Source organism: Paroedura picta, chromosome 9 (assembly GCF_049243985.1).
Source record: "Paroedura picta isolate Pp20150507F chromosome 9, Ppicta_v3.0, whole genome shotgun sequence".
NCBI lineage: Eukaryota > Metazoa > Chordata > Lepidosauria > Squamata > Gekkonidae > Paroedura > Paroedura picta.
This window is the reverse complement of record NC_135377.1, coordinates 37,022,782-37,050,067: the sequence shown is the minus strand read 5'-3', so window position 1 is coordinate 37,050,067 and position 27,286 is coordinate 37,022,782. Positions and strand designations below refer to the sequence as shown.

Genomic DNA, 27,286 nt, shown 5'->3' with positions numbered 1-27,286 from the left:
GTGTGTGTGGAGTGTCAGAGTCGCTTGACAGGGTTTGAGGGAGGCTTATCCATTTAAAAAATGCATTACCATTCAAATGCAGTAGGTATTCCACTCGTGGTCTTTGGCTATTTTGTAGATGTTACAGTAGGCTCTATAGCACAGTTTGTAGCAACAAGTATGTGGAATAGAATTGGTCTCCACCTATTATCTGCAAGAGTAGTCTGAGTCTTGAACCTTGTAATCTACTTGTTCATTTTCTTTAAAGGGTTAAAAGTCATGGTTCACTGTTTTATCTGGAAAATTTACTGCAGTAGAATGCCACTCTCAACTATAATCAAGCTGCTGCATTTCTTCCATTGTGATGCTACTGGTAATTGATGAAACTAATAATACACATGGAAACACCAATTATGAAAGCAGGAATTCTTTCTCTTACTTTCTACATGGAATGCCCAACATGTTAAGATAGCTGACACCTCTGAATTCATTAAAAAAAACCAAAACCTTTACCTTCATAGCCAGTTCTTCAGAAGTTATGTTTGGATCATAAGGTATGGGCTCTCCTATATATGTGCGAAACTTGACAGGAAAAAATCCATAAATAGGAACAAGTGGTAATCGAGTGTGTTCATACAGATATCTCAGTGGCCCTGTGTAATGAATTGCAATTTGAGATATATTTTGAGAGCTCAGGACATAAGGAACATACCAAGAAAATAAGGAAGAAAACATTCTAAGAGACGCTTTAGATGTCAACAGATATTGCTCAATCAAAATGTTAATTCTCCAAGTCTTAATGTGGGATAGGAAGATGTAACCGATGTTTACACCCAATACCCAGTCCTGTGGATACTCACTTAATTTTTACATTGTTATATTAACATCTGATAGCTGTGAATGCAAAAGAGAATGAAGAGGAGTGCATTTGTAATGTACATTAACATTTCAGCCATCCTATTATTGTGTTGTTCTTCTGATTGCTTTAGGAAATAGGAGGTATTTAAGTGACGTGAAGAAAAGTTGGTTTCAATATCCTGCTTTTCACTACCCAAAGAAGTCTCAAAGTGGCTTACAATTGTCTTCCCTTCCTCCTCCAAGAAGAAGAAGAGTTGGTTCTTATATGCCACTTTACCTGAAGGAGGCGCAAAGCGGCTTACAGTCGCCTTCCCTTTCCTCTCCCCACAATAGACACCCTGTGGGGTGGGTGAGGCTGAGAGAGCCCTGATATCACTGCTTGGTCAGAACAGTTTTATCAGTGCCATGGCGAGCCCAAGGTCACCCAGCTGGCTACATGTGGGGGAGCGCAGAATCGAACCCAGCATGCCAGATTAGAAGTCCGCACTCCTAACCACTACACCAAACTGGCTCTCAGACAACCCCATGAGCTAGGTGGAGTTGAAAGAGCTTTGAGAACTGTGAGTAACCCAGCTGGCTATATGTGGAGGAGTGAGGAACCCAACCTGGTTCCCAAGATTAGAAGTCACCACTCTTAACGACTGCTACACCATGCTGGTGACCCAGAAGTGACATAGGCATGTTGAGGATGAGGCTCTGGATTTGGGGCAAAAAATAATTGCAGAAGCTTCTATCATAGAGTTTTTGCCCAAAAATCAGCGCATCACCCTAAAGTCCCTAACATACCTATGTCACTTCCAGATCATGTAGGCATGTCACTGAAATGCGGAGCATTCTACCCTTTTATGGAGAGTAATTCTACCCTTTTTTGGAAGTCACATCTCTAGGGACAATGGTATTCCTACATATGTATATTTGAGATTATAGTTTTCTCAGGTGTTTACTATTAAATGTGTGCGTGTGTGTATGATATTATCTTAAATTATGTTATAGTAAAAACAATAAGCCATTTATTAATGCGTGAAAATGAATATAACTTCAATCTGATTACTTTTATTAATTTTGTAGAAGAAGTTGGACTCTACATATCTTTGGTATCCATTTGAAAAATAAATAAATAAAATGCCTTAGAAATCAGCTGTGTAGCAGTTGCTCCTGGCCTAGTGAAATTGAAATGCAAATGCAACATGTAAAAAACTTTAAGTCCTAGAAAAAAACAAATAATCAAGCAAGAAAAACAACAAAAAATTCTAAACAAAATATTTAAAATAAAACTGAGAAAAAATGAATATTAGTCAATGCCAAGATTCTTAAAAGTTAAGAAACTCTATATGGAACACTTACATATATCTCCAAATGTCCTATACCCATCACGAACATTTTCTGTAAATAATGGGATGATGGCCTAAAATGATAAATTAGAAAACTCTTAAATTCTTCTTGATCTAAGTTTTACTGTACTACTATGCCCAAACTAATTTCCTGTTATTTTCATTGTGAAGTAGACCGATCACGAAGTTTGACTGGTAGTCTATATATAAACTGAATGATCTGTGTATAGTAATGACAAAATGAGCCTGGAACAGTTTCGGCAATTAGCATTTTCTAAACCAAGCAGTTCACAAGAACATCCATTTCTCCCACATAACTCAGGACTTTATCCGGATATATACTGTATGCTAATATTCTCTGTGCCCACATGTTACATCCTTTTTTCATCAGAAAGTGAATAGAATATTTTAGGTCTCAGTACAATTTCTGCACTGCATAATAAATGTGTCTTGGTTCCCCTGGAGAACTGGTTGCCTTGGCAGGTGGATTCTATGGCATTATACATAAGAACCTAATATCAAACCAGTTGTCTATCTAGTCCAGCATCTAGTCTCACACAGTGGCCAACCAGTTCCTCTGGGTGGCCAAACACAGAACTTAGAAGTTGTGGTCTGCCCTTGATATTGCCTCCTGGCTCAGAGGTTTAGGCTGCATCTGTGCCTACACCAGAAGCTTTGCTGCCAGACCCCTCAGAGCATGAAGATGAGGAGGAGCTGGGGCAAAGCAGCTAGATGTTGCTGAATGAGAAAAGCCCTGATAGGGACACACAGCCAGGTCCCAGCCAGGTAGACACCATGCCCTCTGCGCCAGCATCACCTCAGCCAGAATCAACACCCTTTCCCAGCCCAGACTCATCACCAGAGCACAGGAGAGAACTCAGAAGGAGCGATTGAACAGCACGCCATCGAAGTGCCAGGCTCAGAGCACGGTATGAAGCCAGATGGGGCCCAGCTAGGGCTGACTTAATGGACAGCGACTGAGCTCCCAGGTGCAGCCACATAACTCCTTAGCTCAGACTGCACTTAAGCAAGGCAGAGACGGCTCTCAGCATGGGTGCAACCTCTGCACAAGCCCACTCATCGCCTTGACCCTGGTTCCTGACCAGCCTGTGCTTCAGCGAAACTCTGCCCGACTGTTTCTCGGCTTTGTGACCTCGGATACAGCTTCTTGGACTGCAATTTTGGTATTTGGACTTGGTTTGGCTTTGACTCTGCTCCTCTGGTTGTTGACCTCGGCTTGCTTATTGACTTCCCCTTCGGTTCTCCCTTGGAATTTGTCTGCCACAGCTACTGCAAAGACCCAGACTCGACTATTGACCCTGCTTTCTGGTATGCAATTTGAACTTGGCTTAATGGCCAAGGGTGTGTTTATCTGGACAGTCCCTGCATGTGCCCAGCTAGGGCAGCACACTCTGAATTAGGGTTGTGCACTTCAGCCACCAAAGCAGCAGTTGGAGCCTGAAGTAGTCAGCACCATGGCGTGGGGGGGGGGTGCCGGTGATGGTGCATGACCTGGTGCCCACGTGCAGACATAGAGCTCCGCGCCTGTGTGCGTGCGTCGACTGGTGTGCCAGTGCCACCCCTCCCCCCACACCACGGCACTGGCTACTTCGGGAAGTACACAACCCTACTCTAAATCTCAAAGTGAAAAGACAGCATCAGGAGAAGGCTATTCTTATTATAATGCCAAGGCAGCTGCTTTCTCCAGAGGAATTCTTCTTTGTAGTCTGGAGATCAGCTGTAATTCTGGGAGATTTCCAGGTCTGACAATCTTATCTATGCTCTTGTAAACATTTCAAAACTCTGCCTGTTACAACCATTCCATAGCTTGAGCTTCTTTCACTTTGCACCTCTCTGCTGAGGTGCTTCCTCCTTGGGTTTCACACCCAAGTGTCCAGGCTGGAATTTTCCAACCCAGAGCTGTCAGCCCCAAGTATAGACTAATCAAAGTGTAGTCCAGAAGTGTTAACAGCCTCCAAAATTTCTGAGGTTTTCAAGTTTCTAAGTCCTATGGAATCTCTACCACAAATACATAAATTGCTGTATTTGGAACAAAGCCCTAAGCTTCTGAACATCCATGAAGTGCAGGGAAAAGATATCTTGACTGACAGCTGATGCAACATAAAATAGCCCTCCAAACAGGATTGCCAGACTTCTTCATGGAGACTTGGGTCCCCTGCTGCGAAGTCCCACCTCCCTACCACCAATCAGCTGGCCAGGTAGAGAGACCCATCTGCTATGCAACAATATATCTATATCACTGTCCGTGTGAACTGGAAGTTGTGTCATTACATCTGGGATGCTGTGAGCTCGTCAGAGTGTAATGCCATAGAGTCCATCTTCTAAAGTAGTGATCCCCAACCTGTGGGCCGCGGACCACATGTGGTCCGTCGACTAATTGGAGGTGGGCCCGGAAGGACGCCTTCTCTTCCCCCCCCCCCCGGCCCTTTACTTCATCTCCCCCCGGCCCTTTACAACACACTTTGGGTGTCATTGTCTCCCATCACTCCCAGATGGGACTATCTCGTTGCAGAGAAACAAATTCAGGGTTCCCATTGATTTGTCATCGTCATGAGTTAAAATTTCCATGATAATAAAATGTTCCTTATGTTCATTGTTGTGGCGTGTCTGTGTCTTATTTTGAAGGGATGTTTAAACATTACCATAGCGATCAGAGAGCGTTAGGACAGTGGTTGAGAGTAGAGGAGTAAACTACCCCCCCCCCACCGGGCCTCAGTAAAATTGTCAAGTGTTGAGTGGTCCCCGGTGATAAAAAGGTTGGGGACCACTGTTCTAAAGCAACCACTTTCTCAAACGGAAGTGATCTCTGTAATCTAGATCACAGTTATAATTCTAGTATGTTTTCAGGACTCAACTAAAGATTAGCAACCCTACTTCCACCTACCAAGACTGTCTCTGGATCTAAGTTATTGCAGTTATGATTTTTGTTTTGGTCATTAAGAAGAAGGAGCTGTTTTTCGTACCCCTCTTTTTACTACCCAAAGGAATCTCAAAGAGGCTTATGATTGCCTACCCTTCCTGTCTCCACAGCAGGCACCCTGTGAGGTAGGTGAGGCTGAGAGAACTGTGACTGGCCCAAGTTCTCCCAGCTGGCTGCATGTGGAGGAGAATTCTCCAGATTAGAGGCCGTCACTCTCAACCACTACATCAAGCACTACTGTCATGGGTGAGGTACCTTCAACCAGCCCTGTAATAATTTTAACGTGTAGGGAGGTGCACACTGGATTATTCTGTGGAATGCAACTGTGTAGGTATCACAGGTGCCTATTGAATGGGTGGTTATTTGCAATTGTTAGTGATGAACAACACAGCAGTGTCTGCCAATCTGCTCTTGCAAATATTTTGTCCCTTTTTAAATCTGGAAATACTCACCTAGCCATTATCAATAAAATAAATATGTGATATTTTGTTATTTATGTTCTGTTCACTCTTCAAACATGTGTATTTTCTATCCAGTAGCTTGGGATATCACATTATTGTAATTTAAAGGGGACTTGTAAAAGTAATGCACAAAGGCCAACATAAAATTAGGATCCTGTTTTTCCTGCCTGTTTAGATTAGCACCTCTAGTCAGTAGACAACAGTGAATGCTGCAATCCTTTCATTTGTATTCAGAGTGAGATTAATTCTTTTGCAATTTCTATGCTCTTTGCATACTAGTAGTAAAGTTGGTCAAATCTAAAAGTACCTAAATCTAGTGACTAGAGTTGTGAATGGTCAAGGTACATTTTTCTACAAACAGGAATAATATGCCAGGATTGCAGAAAAATGTGAAATCAAAATATACATATTGAGGGGTTTGAAAAACTTGAAATTGATAAAGGGAATGCCTTTAGCTTTAAGCAATGAATTCTCTCTGTGACTGTTGCTAGGTAACCACAGTATTCCAGGCTATGTTTCCGTATGAAGGTAGGTGGAGTGGGCATGGTCCTTATTTTGTCCTTTGAAAAAAGACTTAGTAGGGCCCGGCCTAACTAGGGTTGCAGCTTTGGGTGGGGAAGTTCCTGGAGATTTTTGTGTTGGAGTTTGAGGTGGGATCGGAGGAGCTTCAGCAAGATATAATGCCACTCTTCATTTTCTCCAGGAGGTTATGGTAAATTTCTGCCACCCGTGTTCAGTTGTAATTCTCAGAGATCGCCAAGACTCTCCCAACTAGAGGTTGGCAGCCCTAGGCCAAGCAGCAACCTCTTGGAGACTTGATGCCACCCAACTTTCATTACTCAATTAGGCATGGCTGCTTGCTACTATCCAATGACAGCCACCCTATAAAAACCAGTGTGGTGTAGCTTTGTGAGACCCAGGCTTGATTCCTCTACTTGCTGAAGAAGCTTACTGGGTGATTTTGGACCAGACATACTTTCTGCTTCACAGGGCTGTTGTTAGGAGAACAAAGGGGAAGATGGTTGTGGAGAAAGGTTAGGTATTAATGAATATAGGTGAAGATGGAAGGCAAATAAAGAGTACATTTGTGAATGGCTGAGAAGAAGAGAATGAGGCAGAAAAATAGGAGTAGATATGAGGGTTGTGAGGAAGAGGAAAAGATAAAATAGTCTGGGAAAGTGGATTCAAGAGAAAGAGAAGTGCCCCCATAAGGATGTAGTCTCCAGGTGGGGGCTGAGGATCTGCCAGTTTTACAGCTCATCCCCAGGTGACAGAGATCAGTTTCTCTGGAGAAAATGACTACTTTGGAGGTTATGCCATTGAGGTCCCTTCCTGCCCCAAATTCTGTCCACTCCCAGCTCTAACTCAAAGTCTCCAGGTATTCCCAACTCAGGGTTGGTAACCCTAGTCCCCCACATATGCTTAAATTTCCCTACTAGGCAATTGGACCCATCCTAGTGGCCAGCACTACCCAACTGGGCCACAGTTTCCATAGGGAAAGGCTTTGGGGGCGGACTAGACAGAAGGACAGATAAATGTAGGTTGATGGTTGGGTAGGAAGAAGATAGGGTTACCAACATTAGGTTAGGAAATATCTGAAATTTTTGAGGGTATGGAACATGGGGAGAATAAGGTTTAAGGAGAAAAGGGACCCAGAGTGTATTATGTCAAGACTCCACACTCCATAGCAGCCATTTCCTCCATGGGAACAATGGTTCCTAGGTTCCAGGTGAGAGTTGGAGATCACCCAGAATTACAGCTGCTCTCCAGATGTCAGAGATCAGTTTCTCTGGAGAAAATGGCTACTTTGGAGGGTGGACTCAATGATATTTTACCACCTGAAGTTGCTTCCCTCTGTAAACCTCACCAGCCCAAGGCTCCACCCCCATATTTCCAGGAATTTCCCAACCTGGAGTTGGCAGTCCTAAGGGGGACCTGATCTGTGTAGCTGGGTGAACTGTTGTGATTCCACATCTCCAGACTCCACCTTGAGGTTAGCAACCCAAGAAGGGAAGCAGGAAAGGGGTATGGCGGTTTTCAGGTTAGCAACCCAAGAAGGGAAGCAGGAAAGGGGTATGGCGGTTTTCAGGAAAGAGAAAGAGGAAACAATGGAGAGAAAAATGAGATGCTTCCTGCAAGTCCTTGCGGGTTCCCACTTGTACTAATATAATTTTGCTTTAGCCAGTGCCAAATGCATCACCTCCTGCAAGGCAATTTGTTGTTACATTATGCCCTTCCTCTAATGTGATTGGGACAATACATCCTCACAAAACCCCTGTGAGATAGACCAGTCATTCTTTCTCAGCCTATGTTGAACTTCATATCTGAGTGGGGCTTTTAGTGTTGGAATATGCAAAATGTGTAGTGTACATGTTTCGAATGGACATGAAGGATATTCCACAGGAGGCTCCAGAACAGATACGTAGCTAGTGGATATAGTTTAGGAGATTCCTGCTGTTTTTCAAATAGTCTCCTCCAGTGTCCTGGAAACTTCCTGCTATTCTAAGCATACTTCCTCCCTGCTTCAGAATGGACAGTCTGAATGAATGCAAAACAAGTTAGACTCTTAGCTAGGACCCTCTATCTCTTCTCTCTTTCTATACAAAGTTTTTCTGTTCATGATAATCTTTTAAGCAGCTTGGTGTTTCATCTTCTTTGCATATTTAAACTCTGCCAACATCAAGGATCCACAAAGAGGGTTGCTTGGTGTAGTGGCTAGGAGCAATGGTTTCTAATCTGGTGAGCTGGGTTTGATTCCCTGCTCTCCTCCACATGCAGGCAGCTGGGTGACCTTGGGCTCGCCATGGCACTGATAAAGCTGTTCTGGCCAAGCAGTGATATCAGGGCTCTCTCAGCCTCACCATCTCCTTACAGGGTGTCTGTTGTGGGGAGAGGAAAGGGAAAGCAAATGTAAGCCTCTTGGAGACTCCTTCCGGTAGAGAAAAGCAGCATATGAGAACCAACTCTCTTCTTCTTAAACGACCTTGCAATTCTACTGAACTGCAGGGAAAGCTTGCATTATACCTTGGCCAAGGGAATAAAAAATCATTAAAGGTATCATCATCACTGATACAAATTCGAGGGGAGACATTAGTACTAACCTCCTCAACATTGTTTCTTGTTTCTCCCCAGTAAGACCTTCTAGCCAGACAATGAGTATATATGAGACAGTCTGCTTCTGTACTTGCTTTAATGAGTGTGTTGCTTTAATGAGTGTGTAAGCTTGCAAAGTGCAAACGTTAATCAAATTATGGTTTGGGAGGGGTCAGTGGAGAAATTTTCTGAATAGAGTATTAGCCAGTGGTCGCTCTAAAAGATTACACCTGACCACATGATTACTTAGGACTTAATGCCCAGTCCAGTTTAAATTAATAAATTAAGAAACGTTTAAGCATGCTAAATTTACTTGGGGGCTTTCCGCACCGGGATCTTTGTAGCAAATTGGTTGCTGAATGAAAAATCGCCATTTAAAATAGTGGAATTCGTCGTTATGCATACCTGCCTTTGTAGTGGAATCCAGTTGCGTTTTGTAGCGTTTCCCACAGGCTTCCGGTCTCGGCAAAAATCGCTAGAAAGGAAGCGCTGTTGCCAAGCTCGTCCCGCCCCTGGCCGTCAAGCAGCCAATGGGCAGCCGTTAGCATGCTCCCAAACAGCCCCTTTCCCTTTAAGAAAGTTTAAAAAAAAAAAACAGACCCATTGCAACGAATCTGTGTTGATTTGTTGCAACGGAGAGACCCATCCAGCTGCCTGGTGTGTTTGAGCTGTCATTTCATCGTTGCCATGCTCCCTCCGAGTGAAAAAAAAAATCCCCCCCCCCCTCTCACGGGCCCGATTTTCGGCTGAAAATCCAATGGGCAGCCGTTAGCATGCTCCCAAACAGCCCCTGGGGAAAAGGGAAAATACATCAGCAAACGGGCTTTTCTGTTCTTTGTGCTTAGTGACTGAAGGGGAGGGACTGAAGCCGGGGAAGCCTCTAAACAGAAAGAGGCTCGCTGGTGCGTTTATCCCCGCTCGCTCGGAGAAAAAAAAATGGCGTTCGCTTCGCCGGAAGATCAGAGGAGAGAGCCAGGGGGAGGGACTTTGTAGAAACCGCAACAATGTTAACGCACAGGTCTTTTTTGCTAGTGTTGCAGATTGGTTGCAGGAGTGTATCGCTTTCCGGAGGGTGAATCCACTTTTGGGGATTTCCCTGAAAGCGCTACAAGGAAGCGCTTTTTGCAGATCGGTTTCAGGTGTGTGGCAGATTGTCAACGACGTTGTGCATAACGGCAAATCAGTAGCGTTTTCATTTGGCAACCATTGTGCGATTTTGAAGGCATGCGAAAAGCCCCTTAGTATTTTGCTATTTCAGCTTGACTTATGATACCTACCACCACCCCCGACTGCCAAGTAGGGTTTGCCAGGCCAGGGTATGGCCTGAGTGGGGGCTCAGAATTTTCTGTGCTTTCAGACTTATGATGCTGTCTTTGTTTTCCTGTATCCACAATACTCCCTTCTGTTCTTGCTAATAGTGCTGATTGCTTAACTAGGCTCTTATCTTGGATGTTGCACCACAGGCTGAAACAGAATGTGGTCTGAACTGAATATATCATGCCTCCTACAAAATGTTTTAATATTTGTGCATGTCGTATAGTAACAAGAAAGATGTCCATAAAGACTTACAAGAGAGGAAAAAATCTAACATGCCTCCTAATTTTCTCTTTTGTTCTGGCTGCCATCTCTTCTCCCTTCCCACCCATTATCTCCCTTCTTGTCTTCTTTCTGCTCTTTGTCTTTGCCAGGGCTACTTCTGAGACCTTTGAGATGAAATTTATAGCAGGTGCTGTTGATGATGCCAAATTATTCAGGGTGATGAAAAACAAGAGCCACAGGAAGGTTCCTCTAAGGTGGGTGAGTGGGCACCAACGTGGAAAATGAAGCTATATGCTGATGGGGGCTGAACTTGCTGAGACTGAGATGGAAAGAAAACTTAGGATTGCAATGGCTAATGAAAATTTTGACTCAGTAGGCCACAGCAGTGAAAAAGACAAACTCCATGCCTGGGGATTATTAGGAAAGGAACTGAAAATAAAGCTGCCAATATTGTAACCCCTTTAAATAGATCTATGGAGAGGCCTCATTTGGACTACTGGCCAGTACTTGCAGAACTGAAAACTACAGAGGATGACAACCAGGATGATTAAAGGGCTGAAGCACCTTTTCTATGAGGAAAAGATAAAGAGTCGGGGACAGAAAATGATCTGAAGGGACCCTAACAGAGGTTTATAAAATTATGTATTGGGTAGAAAAAGCTAAAGGGGAGAATTTCTCCCTTTCCTGAAATGACAATAGCACTTGGGACACCCAGTGATGTTCAGGACAGACAAAAGGAAATACTATTTTACTCAATGAGTAATAAAATTATGGAATGCATTGCCAATGGATTAATGGAAGATAGGTCTATGAATGGCTACTAAAGGGAACCTCCAGTGAGGTTCCTCTGAAGACCAGTGATATAGGGCAGCATCACAGCAAGAGCTCCAGCCCTTTTTGTTGGCCCACAGGGCAACTGGTTGGCTACAATGTGAAACAAGTTGCTGGATTAGATGAAACAAATTGCTGGATTAGATGAATCACTGGTTTGATCCAGCAGGCTCTCCTTATTTTCTTATGCAATTGCTATGGCAACCCATAGCACTGGCCAAAGTCTGATTTGTTTTTGCATTTATTATTTATTTATTAGATTTTCATATTGTTCATCCTAGTAGCCTGGGTCTGGGCAGTATACAACATATCATATAAATACCGATTAGAATATATATATTTATGCATATAGTTGCAATGCAACTGTGCTTATTTTTATAAGGACATCTTAGATTTTTCTGCAAACCCAAGGGATCCCCATTATCCCCATCCCCAGGGGATAATAACACTGCTCTTTGTATTCCTTCTATTCTTCACTGTCTTAGTATATTTTTTGATTATATTAGAATCGAACAATACACTATTTGCCTGCTTGCTCATACTCTTTCACAGGCTGGCTGTAATTTTTAGATTGATATTGCAAAGCACCTCCAATTTTTCTTTTAGTGCTGCTAAAACCGTAGTTCTGTTTCTTTTAATGAGTCTGGTATTTATTCTTATTGATCTCACAATTTATTTTACTTCAGTCCTCAGTTCCCTCTCTTCTTTATGATTATCTACCACAAATATACCTGACCTTGTACTCATGAAGGATGCTGGGTTAGTCAGTTTGTCCCAGCAGAGCTCCATTATACTGCTGTTTTGGGGTTAAAACAGATATGCTTGTTAGATTCACCATATCCCTGAGCTAAATGAAAGTAATCCTTGATATCCCTTCCTCTCCAAAGTACATTTTTGTCACATTCTCTTCTTATTCACCATCAGTATTTCCCCAATAATTTAGCTAATATTTTATGCTGTCTTGATCTTTTTAGCTCTTGTCCTTTGTCATCCTCATATTCTCAAGTTAATCTTCTGACTTGGACTCTTAGTTCCCTAGTGTTCAATTTTGGTTATGTGCTCTATTTCTTCCTAAATGTAGCATTTTGTGGCTAATGTTTGCAGCCTGAAATCAGTGTTGTGCACTGTTAGTTTGATAAAAGATATTAAATATTGATAGGTTCCTTTTTCTTAGCTGGGACTACAAATGTTGTGGTGCAGGGTTACATAAAGGGTGTGCTTATGGTTATAGACCCTGGCAAATGGAGGCCTTAAATGCAGCCAGAGACTTTCAGACTAGGATCAGCAGCCATTTCAATTTCTGGAACATGAGAAGAAACTGTGTGTATCTGAATATATACTGCTCATATCCATCACATAATCTTGCCTTCAGATTTCATTGGGGATGGCAGACAGGATAAAGATTAGTGTGAAATTTAGTGTCATCCTAAGCTAGCCTACTTAGGTCAATTAAACGGGACTTAGTCTAATGAAAGTATTTTTAAGATTGCACTGCTAATTTCTAGATGAAGTTTAACTTTCCTTGTGCAATGTTCTACTATAAGATGTTTATTTAAGGAAACTAGGAGTTCTAAAATAGGGATGGGTTACTTTAAATGGAAGATGATCTTTGGGCTATAGCTCTTGTCTTGGGCACAATTTCATTTTGTTTTTTCCAGCCAAATGACAGTAGATATGAAATAAAATATAATATATGTATTGCAAGAATGTGTCTTTATGCAAAGGTACTCACCACTTTAGCATCAATAGCTAGCTGAGCAAAACCTGTACGATTACCCCATAGAAGTCTGTAGTTGTTGTCACTAAACAAAGCTTCTCGAAGTCCTCCTGGTGAAATACCTAATAAATTGCCATTTTTGAGAATTTTCAGGCATTCCTCTCTTGAGCCTGTTGTGAAATTCATTATCCTTAATAATGTTTTTAAACCTAAAAGAAATAAATACAACATAAATTTGTATAATACAAAAATAATATATTACATAGATAAGAAACAAAACATACTTAGACCAGAGGTTCTTATATAATGCAATACTAAGCAGTTATTCCTTTCCAATTCAGTAGAAATAAATGGAGGAGGAGGAGCAGGAGCAGGAGGAGGAGCAGGGGAATATAACTCTGTTTTGAATTGTACTGCTAGTTCTGCGGTGTTTTTAAAAGTTCAGGGCACATTGTTCATTTTATTCCCCCTTTTCAACTGCTGTTAAGGCTGTTCAGTATAATTTATATTTTGTATTTAGTTCCATTGTTTTCAATGGGAAAGGCATGCCTGGCATTTTTTTTAACCAAACATTTTGGATGTAAAGGTATATTTTTAAATCAAAAATCAAACATACTTGGCAAGGAATGGTAAACATTGCCTTCCACAGCCATCTTGCCTTGCTGTTAGGGTTGTCACTTTTCAGGTTGGGCATGAAGTTTAAAATTTTAAAAAGGTTTGCTATTCCATCTCAAGGATAGTTGTTCAAAATATCAATTCTTCCAAAATTATATGTTTCGTTTTATGTGCTACCACTTCATATTTCAGATAAGATTTTGAAGGACTGGCAATTAAAATTTGATCAATATGTTTTTTACTTTTTAAAAAACGGCCAAAATTCTAAGATATAATTCTATTCATGAAGGAAGGCGAGGCATCCCAAAGATGTCTTTGTTTTATGATGCTTATCAATTGAGACATTTAATTCCTTGCCTTATAAGGAAACTTATAAGGAAACAGGCTGGCTAGATTTAGAAAGACTTAATCTCAAAGAAATGGGGGGATAGTATGTAATATTTGATAATGCTCTTACTAAAAAACTAAAAGTGAATTCGTTGCTAATGCTTCATGCCCCCCTGTTGGTAAGAAGGAAATGAAAAAGAGATTTCTCCTTTGACTCCCATTCTATATCATCCAAAATTGGTCTCTGTTAAAAAATTATAATTCATGGTGTAGAGTTCCCTTTCTTAACCAGTTAACTTAACAAATGCAACAGTTATCCGATTAAACAATAATAGTCAGTTCTGGATTTAAAGAGTTTCTGAAGGCATAAATGGCTGTCGAGGCATCAAATCCTAAATTTTCTCCAAATGAAAGAAACCAGAAATCAGAAAAACTGACCATTAACCAAATTTGAAGAATTAATTCAAAATACATATATAAAGAATAAAGTAATTACTAAAATATACAAGATATTGTTAAATAACAGACAAACACCATTGCAGGTGATGAAAAAGAACTAGGAAATAGAATTAGGGATATTTATACATAGGTGGTCCTATCCAATTATAGCCAAATTTGGAGGATTAGTATTTATAGAGATCGCTAAAATCATCCAAAAACAAATAAGACCTCATGCTGAATTGGCCCCGCTCAGCATATATATTAATGAAAGCTCCCAGTCTAAACAAGCACTGGTTAATTATCTTGTAGTTGTGGCTAGATTGCTTATTAGCCGATGCTGGAAGAATACTGTAGGGCTCTTTTTACAGGTGGTATGCACAAATTAGAAATATAGTAGTATTTGAAAAATGAACAAATAAAACTAGATTAATTCAAGGGAGGGAAAAAACAGATGACTTTATGTTAATTTAGAATATTTTTAATAAAAAAATCTGATATACTTTCCAGAGTATGTCTCATTTAAAAATTTTCTTTAATCAGATGAAGGCCTTTTGTTGTCATTTTTTATACTGGATTAAGGTGATGTATATAAATGTGTTTAGAACTGTATTGAATAATTTTATGTAGAAAGAATGCCAAACCTACATAGAAGCACCGCCCCACCCTTAGTTCCTTTTGTTTTGGGTTTCTGTTTTTCTTTTAGATTTTTTTACACAATTTGTGTCTTTCTTTATTGGTTGGAACAATAATGTATTATGGTGATTTCTTTCCTTATGTGTAGTCAGATGTTTTTCTTCTGTTTTGTTTTTTTCTGTTCTGTTTTTGTGTTTGTATATAATAAAACCTTTACAAAAAAGCAAAAAAAAAAAAAGCTTAAATTTCTCCTGACTAGATTTAATTGGTACAAGCCAGATTTCCTTTATGGAGATGTAGGAGTTCCCTCCTGAAAACTGACAAACTACCAGATAACCTCAAGGAAAAGTTGTCTCATAATACCTGCCTTCCCTAAACCTTAGAAAGCCATAGTTAATCTAGGCCAGGGGTAGTCAAACTGCGGCCCTCCAGATGTCCATGGACTACAATTCCCATGAGCCCCTGCCAGCAAATGCTGGCAGGGGCTCATGGGAATTGAAGTCCATGGACATCTGGAGGGCCGCAGTTTGACTACCCCTGGCCTAGGCTATTATACCACTATTTTGAAGACACCCCAATCTTGCCTCTTTTAATATCCCCCTAGCACTGGCCTAGTTAGGGAAAATGTAAAGCCCTATGCTGAATTTTAAGTAAAAGTGTTTAAAAGTTAAACAGTTCCCAAAACAGCTCCTCATTACTAAAAACCTCATTACTAAAAGCTGCACTGAAGTATTGTGGCTCAATAACCCTTGAAACCTGGAGCAAACACTTAAAACAATGACTAAACCATGAAGCAAAACCCCAGTGCACAGTCTCCAATCCAGTCTCAAAAGCAATGAAGTCTATCTTAGCCAGTCCCTTGCTTATATACTCTCTGGTCATGCACAGAAGAATTTCCAAAAAGAACAAACTTCTGTGAGCAATGTGAGCTAAAGAGCAATGTTTCTCCTAACTTGAAATCCTATTTGCCAAATCCTCCTCCCTGGTGTTTCCTGGGAAATGGATGTGGAATTGGGCTTATATTTGAAACCAGTGACAGCCTTGCTCCTTGCAAACCTGCAATGCAATGCCTTTTGCAAAAGCTCTCACTCCCACTAAGGTGCTTTTGTCATGGAACTGCAGACATACCTCTTCCTCCTCTCTCCTGTTGCCATGGAAACCATAGTAATGGGTAGGAGAGGTTCCTAGAGGAGATACTTGAAAAGAAACATTGTAGCTCTTTAGTTGAAACCTCTCCACCAGTAATTATTTACTATAGTTGAATATATTTGCATAAAAGCCAAATATCTGGGGCTTTATTTGGTGTCATCTTTACCAATAGCCAAAAAGATTCTCTAAACCATATTCAGATTTGGGGAGGGGGGGAATCCAATAAGGTATTTGGGGATTTTTTTGGCCCAGAATATTCAATTGCATATCTCTAATATGTGGTATTGGATATTATGTACTTGGCTATGAGGAATCAGGACATTTGTCCAGTATTGGAGATGCCTTATGAAATATCATGATCTTTTAATTCAGTTCAGAAGAGCCATGTATTCTGCAGAAGTCCTACATTCTATCAGAACTGTATTGAAAGACTTCTATAAGTCCTATGACTCAGTACTGGCCAATGGTAACTTTATGTGGCAAGAACAATTTTCATAACCCCTCCACCCATTCATAGCTATGTTTCTAGACATTTTCTGCCTACGTATATAATGAGCATAAGAGCCTCTTGTGGCGCAGAGTGGTAAGGCAGTAGACATGCAGTCTGAAAGCTCTGCCCATGAGGCTGGGAGTTCAGTCCCAGCAGCCGGCTCAAGGTTGACTCAGCCTTCCATTCTTCCGAGGTCAGTAAAATGAATACCCAGCTTGCTAGGGGGTAAACAGTAATGACTGGGGAAGGTACTGGCAAACCACCCCGTATTGAATCTGCCATGAAAATGCTGGAGGGTGTCACCTCAAGGGTCAGAAATGACTCGGTGCTTGCACTGGGGATACCATTTCCTTTTATATAATAATAATAATTATTATTATAATAAATCGCATAATAATAATAATAATGAGCAAGGTAGTTCTTTACCTACGGATGGGTATAGTTTCTGTAGAATTCAGTGTTGCCTAAACTTTTTAGTTATTTTTTCCTTGGTTAAACTTCTTTTGTTGGTATTTTTTTTTTTAATCTCTAAGGAGAAAAAACACAAAACCTTGTTTATTTTGTGATTCTTTGGCAGTAAATGCTCACCTGGTGCCATAAAGAGAAAGTGATCAACTACAGAATAACAGCGTTGTCCATGTGAAAAAATTCGATTAGCTAAGAAAAATGAGTAATCAATTGGGATTGCTCCATGGTAGTAAACAATGAGACCTGGCCCATGTGGTATATTTTCTGTTCCATGAATCTCATATCCTGTTAAAAGAATAATGTAAAATGTTGTAACCAGTAACTCTGACACTGATATTTAACAATAAGTAGAAAATATTTTAAAATGAACCCCATCACCTTGCCTAATATCCCTCCTTCCTACATTCCACAACTTTGTGCATGCAGATCTAATGAACCACAACATAGCCTTTTTGACTGGTCAAAGGGAACTCCGTCTTCCTTTTTCCCTGGCAGAAAATCTGAATGTGTCTAGTGCACAGTCTCTAAAAGGTCTTCATAAAAAGAATGATAAAATACTTAAGTCCAATAGTTACTTTGATGAACAGCCATTTGAGGGGTGGAGGACAATTCCTCTGCTGCAAACACTGGGTTGCCACTAGCTTAACCCTGTCATCAACAGTGTTCCTAGTGCCACCAGAATAAAAATAATGAGTTTATAAGTGCACATTTTCTCTTTCTGGTGTAGAGAAGTGAATGGCAATTCTTTTTCCCAAAGGAGGGGGGGAAGGAACATACTTGGAAATATCTGAAAGCAGATGAAAATACCCAATCCCCACTGAAAGGAATTCTTCAAGGAAAGTTGAGCCCATAGCAATATTTTAACGTTCTCATAAACATTTTCTTACTACTCTATATTGGAAAGCAAAAGATGGTGTGGGGAATTATGGGCCTAGAACATTTTATCTGGAAATTACTATTAGCTCTAACTTAAAACAGGAGTTTAAAGATTTAAAACTTTACCATGCAGTATTCTTCCAAGTCCAGTGAGGATGTAAGCAATAACTAGTCTGGCATTGTCCCATGATGTACTAGAGTAATCACTGTTTAGTTTGTTAACTTTTTGATATATTAGTACCATAAGTGCACAACTATAACAAACGCCAGTTAGAATAATGGGGACACTAATTGTAAAGATGATTATGAACATTGCCAAATGTACAGCCATACGAAGAATCAGGAAATCCTCACTATTTGTCCATTCTCCTAATAGATAGGACGTGAAAACTGGCACTGAAGTAATAGTTTCATTGCTGCTTATCATTTCCTGTTCAAAAGAGAAGAAAATGAATTTAACATATATTAATATTATCATAGTGTTAATAATGTTATTAATTTTAAAACAGGCACGTCGTTTACAAATCCTGAAGCTTGGTCTCTTCCTATAGCCTCTGCATCACCATCAACTTATAAAGACATGAAAAACACTTTACTAGACTAGTTTATGGAAGTTTGTTTCTCTTCTTCCATTTTTGTTGCTAATTTCAAAAGGGACTTTTCCATTTTTGGATTGTTTCATATTGTATTGTATCTTTTGTTTTCATTTTGCTTTTGTAAATATTTTCCATTGGTTTCAGTGGGAAGCCCTGCCTCTTCTTGAATGTAATTTGTCCAGCATACAAAACTCTATGGGAGGGCAGTATAGACATTTAAGAAATAAATATAATTTTTTGTCGTAGTTGTCTCACATGGACACTGCACATATGCAGACCTAGAACAGAAAGCTTTTTGAAGCTCAAAATTACAAAATGAAGTAGAATTGGAGTTTAAAGCTCTACGTGTCTTGAGGCTAGTAAATTTAATAAACATTGGGGAGTGTTATGCTTTGGAATCAGAAAATAACAGAAAACTTATTCTTTTAAAAATTAATTTAAATGTTTGTATTACTGTGCTGCTGTGTTTAAGTGTGTTATATATTTTATTAATAAGAATGTAATAAAAGACACTGATGTAAGTTCCTTGAGCGTCCATTTTTTTTTTGAATGAATCTTATGAAGGCATCCTGTAGAGTTACAATAACCCTCCATTAGTATAGATTCAAATAAGTAGCCATGTTGGTCTGAAGTAGCACAATAAAAGCAGAGTCCAGGTGCTACTGGATTCTGATTTTATTGTCCTCCATTAGTATAGAAGAGAAAAAAGAGAAATAATTTTTTTTGTCTTTTCTTCATCTATAAAACATGCTTGGTAGGGAATAATAACAAAAACATGTTTAATATGCATAGAAGTAATGTGAAGATCAAAGATTTTAGTAGCTTTAGTAGTATCTGCAACAGCCTTATTAAGATGCTATAGGGGCATTATTTTCACCCTAGAGCAGGGGTAGTCAACCTGTGGTCCTCCAGATGTCCATGGACTACAATTCCCATGAGCCCCTGCCAGCATTTGCTGGCAGGGGCTCATGGGAATTGTAGTCCATGGATATTTGGAGGGCCACAGGTTGACTACCCCTGCCCTAGAGATTTAACAAGCATGCAAAAGTGGAATGTGTCATTTATAAATTACTGCAAAAACTTAGGATACTGAGGAAGCGAGTAAAGGCAAGTATTCCTATATACTTCAAGGTTTGGGAAATATAGATACACTGGATTATTTTTTAATTGCTTTATACCAAAGGGAAGAATGCTACTATGTTAAGAGTGATCTTACAGTACAATCCTAAACAGAATCACACTCTTCTAAACCCTTTAATTTCAATGGATCTAAGTAGGCTATCTCTAATAGTCATCCTCCAAATTTACTAGGACGTGGGCCACATGATCTTTTCTTGCTGGAAAATTGAAGAAGTAAGAGCATTTTATCCACTGTGGTAGACTTATTGGTTTGACGATAACAGAACAAATGATAAAGTACAGCAATATTTGTACATCTTGAACCTTTGACATTTGTATTGGTTAGTATGAACACCAGATATAGAAATCACTGAAAACCTTGATAATGTGTGATAAAGGCAGTAAAGATTTTGCATGATGAGAGAACCCACAGAGAATAGAAAAGTAAGATGCAGCAAATTAGTAAAAAAAATATGTGAAAAATGACTATTATTATCTAAGAGAACAAAGCAGCCCAGTCTTCTATAAATGTTAATTAGGCATAAAGCTGATATAACTGATAAAACTATTTATTCAATAACTGCCAAATTTATTTGTCATTTTAATGTAATGTGAAAATATTTTCAGAATTCTAACGGTTCATACCTGGCTAGACATTTCTTCCACCTTTTCTCTTTAAAACTGTTCTTTATGTTGAAGGGGCTGTTGAAGAAGTCCATGTAAGGGTCTAAGTTTCTAAAAGTGATGGATATTGAAATACTGGAAGCATGTGATTTGACTTTAGGATTGGGCACTGATGTCCACCATATTGTCCCTGGTCTATTTTCATTGAGTTTAGGATTTGCTATTTATAGTTCACCTTTCTCATTGGGAATCAAGGTGGATTATACAGAGTAAGTCCATACAGTCAACTGGATGGGACATCCAATAAACAGTGCAATATGATTTGAATTGTACAAACCCAAAACCAAACAGAAATCTGAAAAAGAGGTGAAAAAATGCACAAGCATTAGCATGACAGTGACAGCACATTAAACAATACAAATATTACATTCTAGGATTCTATTTATAGGTCAATAATATGAGTGATACGTAGAAGTTTAGGCCACAGTTCCTAATTCTTTAGCCAAGTAGCTTTCTGAGCCATTGTGTTACAGATAATTCTGCTTGGTATAGTTTGGAGAAAGCCAGGGGGCTGGGAGCCTTTCTCACCTCATCAGTTAACATAGAATCATAGAATCATAGAGAATCATAGGCCATCTAGTCCAACCCCCTGCTCAACGCAGGACTAGCCCTAAGCATCCTAAAGCATCCAAGAAAAGTGTGTATCCAACCTTTGCTTGAAGACTTCCAGTGAGGGGGAGCTCACCACCTCCTTAGGCAGCCTATTCCACTGCTGAACTACTCTGACTGTGAAAAACTTTTTCCTGATATCTAGCCTATATCGTTGTACTTGAAGTTTAAACCCATTACTGCGTGTCCTCTCCTCTGCAGCCAGCAGAAACAGCATCCTGCCCTCCTCCAAGTGACAAGTTCTTGCCATTCAATGAGGTGGGGCCACAACAGAAAATGCACATGCACAGGAAGCTGTTTGTTTTGCCCATTTATAAGTTGGCAAAAGGCCTTAGTTCATCAAAACTGCTGTGGCGAAGTATAGGGGATGGACAGTTCTGCTGGCATTAGGAATATAGTTCATTAAGGATTTTGCATGTGATAGCCAATACTGTAAATTGAGCTCAGTAAATAATAGGCCGGCAGTGGAGTGCCTGCACGATGGGAATAATGTGTGCAGTTTGACTAAGTGCCAACAATGGAGTACATTACAGTAGTCTAGTATTGTTACTACTATGGCATGGATCCAGGTGACCAGATTGGCTGTATCAAGGATGGGAGCCATTTTCTGAACAACTATATAAACTTGCTTCTCCATCAGTAATGTTGGATCCAGTATAACCTCAAGGTTCCTAACTCACTCAGTAAGTGTCAGCTGAATCCCAATGAAAGCAGAATGCCCAACGGCCTATCCTTTAAGACCTCCACCTTCACAACCAGCATTACTTCTGTCTTTAGCTTTGATTTGGTTATTTTTAGTCACTTAACCACAATAGGCAGGACCTCTATCACATCACCAGGAGATTTGGATAAGGATAGAGTAGAATGTTTAATGTCTATACCACTCCTCTCCAACTCCTCTGGGCCGTTCACAAGAATAAAACACATTCAATAAAATATAATAATAAAATTTACAACAAAATACAGTTTCGAAACTTATCCTCACCCTATGGCATATATAAACAATTGTGCATCATCAGCATATTGATGACAGCCATCTCCAAAATTATGAATAATTTATCCTCGGGACTTTACATAGAGATTGAAAAGCACGGGAGATAGGACTGAGTCCTGTATAACCCTCCAGGATACAATGATGGTGTCCAGTGATAACCCATGAGGCATGATTCAAACCAGTCTAATGCACATCCCCAGATACCCTTGTCTGCCTCCAAGTGCCCACCAAAACAAAGCTTGCAGATAAATCCAGTAGTATCAACAACAACAACAACAACAACAAAACATAGCCGTTGTCTGAATTCAGCTATCAACTAAAGCCAACAAGGCCATCTCTGTTCCATAGTCCAGTCTGAAGCCAAACTGAAAAGGGACCAGAGTAGATGAGTTGACCAAGAAGGCATGGAGTTATTAAACTTTTATATCATAAATATATATGACTTGCAGGCATGCTGTTGGGCTAAGGATGATTCTCATCACCTTTTGATTTGGTAAACAGGGCACAGCTTTATTATTTCAACAACAGAGTGTTGGCCAACAAGGGGATAAACTTATTTCCTGGGTCATCCAACCCTGAGCTACCCCAAACGACACCCTGGGCATCCTGTCCCTGCTGGGCCACGGGATCCCTTGCCATGTGTGTGCTTGAGCATAGGTAACATGGGATGCTTCAGGAGGCATAGACCTCCCTCAGCTCATTCCAGTCTACCTGAACTTGAGCATTTGCTTGGTGTTATTGCCTCTTCCCAAGGCCACACAATCAGGGGAGTCCTATCCCTCTCTCTTTGCTCTCACCTTCCCTGTTAGGCTCCTTTCACTTGTCCTCCACCAGCTGTGACAATGAACATATGCATTAAACCCCAACTCAAAACAAACATAGGAGCACCAACACAATATGTGATTTCCTTAATATATGGAGAGGGGGGACGGGAAGCTGCCTGCTAGGCTGGCCAGGGAGGGAAAGTGGCCCAGCAAGCATGTGGTGCCTTATAAAGCACCACGCTCTCACTCCTCCCCCGTTCCTTCAGATGCAGTACATCAGTGCCACGCATGCCCTAATCCCCACAAGGGATGTGCCTAGTGCCATCGTCCATTGCCCCGCCTCACCACTTCATCAATGGAGGCCACGTTCAGTCATGGCTGCTCTTAATGCAAAATTTAAAATGGCAGCTGATTTGGCATTAGGCTTAAGGTGATGAACCTGGCAAGTGTCCAGATTCTTGCTCAGCTATGATGTTCACTGAGTTTACTGAGTCAGCCACATGTAGTCTCAGGGTTGCAGTGAGACAATATGTTGGGAGACTACCAATATTTATGAGCTCCTTGTAGGAAGGGTGGGATAAAAATGTATTGATGTGTATTTTCTCTCTGCTTCTATATAGATTAAGAGGTTTGCGCTCTAACTCCCCCCCCCACACACACACACACAAGTTTCTGTGGCTGGTGCTGTTAATAACAGTGTTCCATGTGCAGGGTGTATTTATCCTATAAAAAGGTAAAGGTAAAGGTATCCCCTGTGCAAGCACCGAGTCATGTCTGACCCTTGGGGTGATGCCCTCTAGCGTTTTCATGGCAGACTCAATACGGAGTGGTTTGCCAGTGCCTTCCCCAGTCATTACCATTTACCCCCCAGCAAGCTGGGTACTCATTTTACCGACCTTGGAAGGATGGAAGGCTGAGTCAACCTTGAGCCGGCTGCTGGGATTGAACTCCCAGCCTCATGCGCAAAGCTTTCAGATGGCTGCCTTACCACTCTGCGCCACAAGAGGCTCTTTATTTACCCTATATACTCGTATATAAGCCTAGTTTTTCAGCACCTTTTTCACACTGAAAGGCCTCTTCGGCTTATACGCAGGTATATACAGTAATGGAAATAAAAGCCTACTCCAGACAGCCAATCATTGCTCTGGCAGCTTGTAGATCTTTTTTTTCCTTTTGCCTTCACTTCTTCTTCTTAATCATTCCAAACTATTCTTTGGGTTTCTGTGGGTAAAAAGCAGGGTACAAAAACCATCAGCTATTCATCCTCTTGCCTTTTCTGCATTTGTTGGGGGGGGGCTGGATGGGAGAGCCTGTGATGATGGAGCATTTCCCACCCTCAGCTTATATGCGAGTCAATAAGTTTGGTGTAGTGGTTAGGAGTGCGGACTTCTAATCTGGCATGCCAGGTTCGATTTTGCGCTCCCCCGCATGCAACCAGTTGGGTGACCTTGGGCTCACCATGGCACTGATAAAACTGTTCTGACCGGGCAGTGATATCAAGGCTCTCTCAGCCTCACCTACCGCACAGGGTGTCTGTTGTGGGGAGAGGAATGGGAAGGCGACTGTAAGCCGCTTTGAGCCTCCTTCGGGTAAGGAAAAGTGGCATATAAGAACCAACTCTTCTTCTTCTTTGCCCAGATTTTGTGGTAAAATTGGGTACCTCAGCTTATATGCCGGTCGGCTTATATGCAAGTATATACAATATGCCTTGGGACCTGTCAGAAGGCAGTATTCCCCAGGTACAATAAAGCTACTGTTAACGGCCCTAGCAGCTCAGACCATTTATAGAGGCATTTGGGGATTGTTTTGGTTTATATTTTATTAATCCCTAGGCTTGTCTTATTTGCCTCTGGCTTGATGGAGAGGTTTTCTGCTATAGAAGAAGACCGTCAGTTCCAGCTAAAAAAGTGGCAATAGTCTACTTTAGTTAGGGAACGCTCCATTGCTTTTGCTATTGATTCCCAATCAATCTGTCACATCCATTAACACTGTATCAGGATTTATGCATTCATTTCTCAAGGAAGGCAGTTGTGGACTCTTGGGTATATAAAACTGACACATATTTGAGTATTGGGGAAGTGGTGCTAAGGTGTAATAATTCATTGTCTTCTGTGGCATTTCTCTTAAGCAAGAAACCCTAATATTGAAACATACCACTGCACCCAAATTTACATCAAAACTGTATGTGTCTGTAACAAGAGTCTGGAAAGCTTACTGTTTCTAGGTAGAGTCTTTTCTTCAGAAATTGTACTTCATTAAATCTGCAGCTGGGAAGGTTTGATGGCATCAAGTTATGATTCTGCATTTCCCCATACATTTTTTTTAATTGACAGAAAAATTCTAAACCTGCCTAGCTGCAATTTAAACCTGAAGACAGATATTACTTTAAGTACTTTTAAGTAACACACTCACAGTTAATTCCCTAACACAGCCTGAGTTGTTCTGAAGCTTTCATCTGGTTAAATCAGACTCCACTTCAATCTTCAATCATATGTCACAGCTTCAGAGCCTATCTCTAGAAAGCCTTGAAAGCGGACAAAGGAATTCTGTTCTTAGTTTTACAAGGTGGGTATATAAAGCTTTATCCTACTGAGGGCTCTGCTATCAAAAAACACCAACCTACAAGCTAAAAAAATAATTCCTTTCTTAAACAGCTGAGCAGATGAGCTTATTGTCATCTGCATGAAGCTTTTATGTACCTTCTCATAAAGAAACTTGCTCTAGCCACACCAGAGAATAACTTGTTAAGAATCACTTACAGACTTAAATCAGTCAACTATATCAAAAGCCTGATCCATTATAAATCATATTGTCCTTTAATAGTTAGAGACCTCACAGGAACTTGATTTCTTATAGATTTGTAATCATACCCATTCATATACAACAGTTAATATCTAGATTAAAATTAAGATCATGAGAAGTTACAGTCTATAGTCTAAAAAAGCATTCTAACACCCCTTTCCCTTGTGCATGATAAATTATCATAATTACCTCAGTTCAGTGAATGCTCTTGTATTTTGTCAACCAAAACATGTTTCTTCTGTAGGAACACAGCAAACAAATGTGCTTCCATTATCATTTTCTTAAATGTACAGCAGTAGAAGTCCAAGGAATATAAGCCCTTTTCCAAACATATAACGATCTACATAGATGTGTAATTACAGGGAACGTATAATTACAACGTATTCTCAGACAGTTGGAAACATGATGTAATTGAAACCTACTCTGATCTTGCAGTTGTTCAAAGCACCCACTGTCCAAAGATAAAGAGTAAATGTAACATTTTCCACATTTGAGACTTCCTAACACATGAGCAATATGAGCAAAAAAACCCAAACAATATGAGCAATATGAGCAAGAAAACCCACATGCACTAAAATTCTTTGTTCTAAACCCCTTCCATGGTTTAACATAGTGCTGTTCCTTGGTATTTATGATGTCTCCTATGTAAACATCAATTAGCCAAGTGAGGGCGTGTGAAAAAGATATCTATGGAAATGAAAAATGTTAATTGGAGTAAACAAAAATGGGAGCTCAAATTATGGATCACCTGTGGATCATCTCAGAAAAGGGTAGTTGCTTAATAGATTAGGGTAGTACAATTAGATGCAGAAAAGATCTAGTTAGGATTTGGGCTTGGAATATGATAAACTAATCCTTGAAATTTAGATTACGATGGTATACCTGACAATGACTGGTAATGCATGGGGGGGGGGGGAAGGCCTGCATGGTGCCTGCATGGCAGTGGGTTAAATCCCCTCTTATGTATGAGGTTGCCACCAGCACAGCCCCCTCCTGGCCTTGGCCCATTTTAGGCCTCCAATGCCCCACATTAAAGAAATACTGATTTTTCTGTGTTCCCTTTTTTAACATGGGTGCCATCAGCAGCCTGGCCCTTGCATAAAGGGAACAGCTGGGCCTCCCCCCACATACAGTATCCCATGAGGGACACAAAATGCCCCATTTGGCTCATGGCACTTCGCAGCACTGCAGAGCCAAACAGGGCATTTTTTTCCCACCCCCACAATGGTGGGATAGCGTTGTGACACTATCCCACCTTCATGCTGTAAAAAATAAACCCTGTCCCCCTACCACCGCCGCAGTGAGGCACAGCCGACCCTTTCTGCCCCAGAGTTGTTTGTCCTCATGCACAACTCCGAGGCAGATTATGTGCACTGGGGGGATTTCTTCCCCTGTTAGTACACGGGAAGTGGTCGGGCATGCTACCCCACTGCAAGAAACAACCAGTGGCACAGTGCAATAGATCTTTTTAATGGCCTTTGTCCACTTTCTTCCCTCAGAGGCAAAATCTCCCCTCTATTTTCTTTCCTTTCTGTGACTGAGCCACCCTAACTATCTGTCTTTTCCTTTCCTGAAGAATTATGGCTGCCCCACCTGGTCACAGTACAATATATTTGGCTGAGGGACCTGAGGAGAGGAATAGGAGCACCCTTTAATTTATATGTTTTCAATGGTTTTCAAGAAGTTTTTATATTCCAAATTAACAAAATATTTTATTCAATATTACCATTCTTACCCAAATGTTATTAGTTGTTGGCTTGATTTTGTGTACAGAAATACCAAGATGGCGGTTTTATACAGAGAATTTCCTTCTGTTAATGAGATGACTCTGAAGCACTATGGTCATTTCAAACAATGCCCCCCTCTCCCCCCCTCCTTTTTCATCCTGTGATCTTCCATTGACATTTTTAACAGTTTAAGTGGAGTGTAAAAGGTAAAGGTCTCCCCTATGCAAGGACTGGGTCATGTC

General features: G+C 40.6%; 2 protein-coding genes across 3 annotated transcripts in view; one reads left to right on the top strand and one right to left on the bottom strand.

Annotated features, from left to right (window-relative positions):
• Positions 1-20,428, bottom strand: part of LOC143844770 (DGAT1/2-independent enzyme synthesizing storage lipids-like) — a 31,299-nt gene extending 10,871 nt beyond the window's left edge. For both annotated transcript variants that reach the window (XM_077352398.1, XM_077352397.1), the window contains exons 1-6: positions 20,110-20,428; positions 17,876-18,179; positions 16,994-17,158; positions 12,766-12,959; positions 2,182-2,242; positions 493-632 (exon numbers count right to left, since the gene is read on the bottom strand). In XM_077352398.1, coding sequence (XP_077208513.1) covers positions 493-632; positions 2,182-2,242; positions 12,766-12,959; positions 16,994-17,158; positions 17,876-18,179; positions 20,110-20,121 — 876 coding nt within the window. In that variant the 5' untranslated portion in view covers positions 20,122-20,428. The remainder of the gene's footprint in view (positions 1-492; positions 633-2,181; positions 2,243-12,765; positions 12,960-16,993; positions 17,159-17,875; positions 18,180-20,109) is intronic.
• LOC143844769 (DGAT1/2-independent enzyme synthesizing storage lipids-like) overlaps positions 1-27,286 on the top strand; it is a 200,683-nt gene that overhangs the window by 26,222 nt on the left and 147,175 nt on the right. The gene's annotated exons all lie outside the window — the stretch shown is intronic.